The sequence below is a fragment of the Cervus elaphus genome, chromosome 1, assembly GCF_910594005.1.
Source record: "Cervus elaphus chromosome 1, mCerEla1.1, whole genome shotgun sequence".
NCBI lineage: Eukaryota > Metazoa > Chordata > Mammalia > Artiodactyla > Cervidae > Cervus > Cervus elaphus.
Genome location: NC_057815.1, coordinates 63,378,805 through 63,384,276, shown reverse-complemented (window position 1 = coordinate 63,384,276; position 5,472 = coordinate 63,378,805). Strand labels below are relative to the sequence as shown.

Sequence of the window (5,472 nt, the reverse complement as noted above, 5' to 3'; positions counted from 1 at the left end):
CAGGGTCTCCTGCATTGCAGGCAGATTCTTTATCTGACTCAGTCACAGGGAAGCCCCTTGCATATGAATGCTAAACCTGAAACTCAAGTACTGTATGTGTTTCTTTTGTGTTCTCTAAATCTCCAATAAATTAAGTTGATGAAGATTTTTGTTCAAAATTTTATATCATCCCTATTTTTTCCTGTTATATTAATTATTGAGAGAAGAACATTAAAATCTTCACTGATTTTGGTACTTTTTTCTATTTTCTCCTTTATTTCTCTTTGTTTTGGTTTCATGAATTTTGAAAATCAAGTATTAAATATAAAACATAAACAAAACTGTAAGAACTCTTGAGTTTCCACAGAATTTCCTGTCTAGAAGGCACATAAGAAACCCCAGTGACAGCCTGTCATCAAAAACTTAGAGTCAAGCTGCAAAGATTTATGATCAGGCTGTAACGGGCTTCAATCCCTTTATGAGTATCTCAACTGTGGCTTCTAAGGTTTTTGCACTTAAAAATCCCTCACCCCCTCATCTGTCTCCTCACCAGGAGGATTCTTTTTTTCCTCATTGCCCAAGGTCATGTGTCCTGGTTTGCAAACCTTGTGAACAATAAAGCCATCCTTTTGCTTGAAGATAATTCTGATTCTTTTCTGAAATTTATTTCTAATTTAGGAAGACATTACTCAAAAGTGGGATTGTTGGATTATATGAAAAGAGTGTATTTAATTTCAAAGGAATTGTCAAACTATTTTCTCAAGTGCTTGTAGAATTTTGCATTTCTATTAACAGTCATAATGCTAATAATTCCAGCACCTCCACAAACTTGATAGCACTCAGTATTTGTTTTTTGTTTGCTTTTTTATTTGGTCATTCTATTGGGTGCCTACTCTTATGTCATCATGGTTTTAATTTACATTTCTTTTATAGATAATTATGTTGAAAATCCATTTATGTGCTTACTTGCCATTCTTATATTCTCTTTGGGGAAATATCAGTTCAAGCTTTTAAAGTACTTTTTAAAGTGTTATTTGCTGTCAATTTGTTGAATTTTGATAATTCTTGATATAGTCTAGAAAGTATGATCCATGAATTTTATCTTAAGTTATAGTTAATCTTTTCTTTTTTTTTTAAGCATTGTATTTTCACATCAGAGATTTTTAATTTTTGTGAAGCTAAATGCACATACTTAAAGCTAGACAAATTGAAACTCAATGATCTTTTTCTTGTTGGTTTTGATCACAACCCCCTTCTTCTACCTCTTGGTGGGGATCAAGGCGAACAGGACAGTGACCGTTCCCTGATGCTGTGGCTCCCAGGGCCCCTACCTTTGCCCCTAGACTTCTGAACACAGAGCTCTTACAACAGGTTCTGCCAACTTTGCCAGGCCCAGGGGCCCTCTCGCAGACTGGTCACCTGTGTCCTCTTGGGATCTGCTCCCTTAATGACTTTTCTTGAAGGCATCATAGAACTGAGATTACAGGGCAAATCACCGCCCACAAATAGAAAGAGCTTTGAGTTTCTTCTTAGGGCCTTAGACAAGAATAAAAGGATAGACTGCAGGATATAAAGGTATATTTAAATACCTTATCATATTTATTGACTTTACCCCTAATTTATTCTATTTGGAAAATGAATTATTTTGTTTTAAGCTTTTCTATGCTGCTTCTCTCTCTCTCTCTCTTTTTGAATCTGTGTTCAGCTATTCTGTTTAAACACACAAGCTGATATTATTCTTGATATCTTCATATTTAATGGGCTTCCCTTGTGGCTCAGCTGGTAAAAAATCCACCTGCAATGCGGGAGACCTAGGTTCAATCCATGGGTTGGGAAGATCCCCTGGAGACAGGAAAGACTACCCATTTCAGTATTCTGGCCTAGAGAATTCCATGGACTGTATAGTCCATGGGTCTCAAAGAGTTGGACACGACTGAGTGACTTTCACTTTCATATTTAATAATTAGCAATAGTATCTGAAAAAAATCTATTTTCATAAGTTAAAAATAAATTTAGCTCATACTGTACATAGTAAATTCCAAAATCTGTCCTAAGCACACTTTGTGCTAATCATTTACTCCTTGCTTTGATCTTCTGAATTATATCCTTATAAACCTTTTACAGGTGAAAGAACTGATGTACATCTATCAGTTTAAGAACATATCCAAAGACTGACAACTTGTTCAAGCATTCTCTCAAAAGAGATTACACACTTAACCACTATGCAACGTTTTTCTTTCCAGGTGAAATGGTCCCTACTGGGAATAATTGTCAAAATTCTGTGCAATAAAAGATGTTGACCACAGGTCCTGTTAGTGACTTGAGTGTACAAAGAATGAGTTCTTTACTATTTAAGTCCATTGTGTAGTATTAAGTTGGCTAAGTTATATGAACATATTAGGGACTGATTGAAATCATAACATATTTGTCAACTAATGGTTTGATTGAAAGAAATTTCTCTTCCTTACGATTAAATCATTTTGGTTTTGCTATAAGTCACCATAGTTATCCTAGCTTATATTGTGACACAGAAAGCTATTACCTTCCTTATCAGAAGTCTAGACGGCAGACAACTGTAGTTTTGGCTCATATATACATTTTAGGTAAAAAAGGTAATTAAAGTTTGCCTAAAGGCATACTAATTAATAAAAACAAAACTGTGGTTAGTGTGAATTGATAAAACATATATTCAGAAATCAACCTGAGAAAATGAACTGAGTGTTTTTATATTCTTATACTATTTATTTAGTTATATCACATTTGGGGATATGATGTAAAATAATATTGAAATAACTGAATATTAAACTATATAGAAAATAAAAAACTTTGGTGAAATATATTAAATATTTTCCAAGTGGAACTTTTTGATACCATTCTGATTTGGTTTTATTATAACATAAGTTTATAAAGATCATTTTTTAAAAGTAAAATATACAGCACCAAATATTGCTGCTATAAGACATCAGTTCAGTTCAGTCACTCAGTTGTGTCCAATTCTTTGTGACTCCATAGGCTGCAGCACACCAGGTTCCTTGTCCATCACCAACTCCTGGAGCTTGCTCAAATTCATGTTCATCGAGGCAGTGATGTCATCAAACCATCTCATCCTCTTGTGTCCTTCTTCTCCTGTCTTCAATCTTTCCCAGCATCAGGGTCTTTTCCAATGAGTCAGTTCTTCACATCAGGTGGCCAAAGTATTGGAGTTTCAACTACAGCATCAGTCCTTCCAATGAATATTCAGGACCAATTTCCTTTAGGATGGACGGGTTGGATCTCCTTGTAGTCCAAGGGACTCTCAAGAGTCTTCTCCAACACCACAGTTGAAAAGCATCAATTCTTTGGTGCTCAGCTTGCTTTATAGTCCAACTCTCACATCCATACATGACTACAGGAAAAACTTTGACTAGACGGACATTTGTTTTGACTAGACAGACCTTTGTTGGCAAAGTATGTCTCTGTTTTTTAATATGCTGTCTAGGTTGGTCATAGCATTTCTTCCAAGGAGCAAGAATCTTTTAATTTCATGGCTGCAGTCACCATCTGCAGTGATTTTGGAGTGCCCCCCAAATAAAGTCTCTCACTGTTTCCGCTGTTTCCCCATCTCTTTGCAATCAAGTGATGAGACCAGATGCCATGATCTTATTTTTCTGCATGTTGAGTTTTAAGCCAACTTTTTCACTCTCCTCTTTCACTTTCATCAAGAGGATCTTTAGTTCTTCTTTGCTTTCTGCCATAAGGGTGGTGTCATCTGCATATCTGACATTATAAATATTTCTCCCAGCAATCTTGATTCTAGCCTGTGCTTCATCCAACCTGGCATTTTGCATGATGTACTCTGCATATAAGTTAAATAAGCAGGGTGACAATATATAGCCTTGACATACTCCTTTCCCTATTTGGAACCAGTCTGTTGTTCCATGTCCCGTTCTAACTCTTGCTTCTTGACCTGAATATGCATTTCTCAGGAGGCAGGTCGGGTGTTCTGGTATTCCCATCTATTGAAGAATTTTTCCACAGTTTGTCATAAGTAAGTCATAGAAAACCCCAGAAAAAATAGTTGGAGACTAGGGCTGAGTTATTCATCACTGTAGCCATGACTTTGAGGATCATGTTCTACAAATTTGCTGGAATTTACATGTTTTAGTTTTCAGAAATTTTTTTGTTTAGGAAAAAGAGACCAATCACCCGGTCACGAATCTGTTTTGTCTTGATACCATATACCAAGGGATTGACTGTGGGGGGCACCAGAAGGTACAAACTTGCAAAAATGATATGGACACTTGGAGGCACCTTCTTGCCAATGCAGTGAGTTAGAAAGCTAAAGAGGGCAGGTGTGTAGGAGACAAGGATGGTGCACACATGGGCGGCACAGGTGCCCAGTGCTTTTGAGCGGGCATGCTGAGAGGAGAGCCGGAAGACTGCCTGAAGGATTTTGAGATAGGATGTGGCTATGAGCCCGAGGTCCAATACCATCACTGAAAGGGCCACAGAGATTCCATATGCTCTATTAACATGGGTGTTTGCACTAGCCAATTTCACCACAGCCATGTGCTCACAATAGGCATGATTGATGACATATTTGGTATAATATGGTAGTCTTCTAATGAGAAAGGGACCTGGCAAAACCATGAAGATAGCTCGGACCACACTAGCTAGACCCATTTTAATGACCATTGTTGTTGTCAGGAGGGTTGTATAATGTAGTGGGATGCAAATAGCTACATAGCGATCAAAGGCCATGGCAACTAAGAGGGCTGACTCAATTATGCAAAATGTGTGGATGAAATACATTTGTGCTAAGCAGATATCAAAGTCAATCCAGTGTGCATCCAACCAAAAGATGCCAAGCATCTTGGGGGCTGTGGAAGAGGCAAGGGCCATATCATTCACTGCCAGCATGCAAAGGAAGAAATACATAGGCTGGTGGAGGCTTGGCTCTAGTTTGATGGTAATGATGATTATGCTGTTCCCCAGCATGGTCAGGGAAAACAGGAGGCAGACAGGAATGCCGATCCAGCAGTGAAAATCTTGCAAGCCAGGAATACCAACCAAGAAGAAAGATGAAATGTAGTGATGAGTAGCATTGTCTGCCATGTTAAAACTGGACAGTTCCCATGCTCAGATGAAAATAGACAAGTGACTCTCCCTATGAGCAAAAAGCAGGATGACAAGATTAAGTCTTCCATGGTCCTGTATACGAAAATTTTAGACACTTTATAATGATCTTTTTGAGGAGCTGACTTTTCTTAAAAGCTTCTGTTACTCTATGGATAGGTAAATCACTTTACCATATTAAATTCCAATATTTCATTTGCAGTTAAGAAGACTGCATTGTTATTTAAAATTTTTCTCCTGACTTACAGTTTTATTGTATTCCATTCTTTCATTTTTATTATCTAATAAGTAAGCAGGTCATGATAAAATATCTGCTTCTGTGTGTCTAGTTTTTGTGACATAAACAATCCAAAGAACCATCTTCTGGGTTGTATGAAA

General features: G+C 37.2%; 1 protein-coding gene across 1 annotated transcript; it reads right to left on the bottom strand.

The window, feature by feature from the left end:
• Positions 1-4,119: 4,119 nt before the first annotated feature.
• On the bottom strand, positions 4,120-5,073 carry LOC122700068 (putative olfactory receptor 52P1). The gene has a single exon (XM_043912682.1). It carries the CDS (start codon positions 5,071-5,073, stop codon positions 4,120-4,122), a length of 954 nt encoding a protein of 317 aa, XP_043768617.1.
• Positions 5,074-5,472: the final 399 nt, after the last annotated feature.

What these genes read in the sequence shown, in the direction of transcription:
- LOC122700068 (XM_043912682.1), bottom strand. Translation starts at nt 5,073, where the DNA reads ATGGCAGACAATGCTACTCATCACTACATTTCATCTTTCTTCTTGGTT.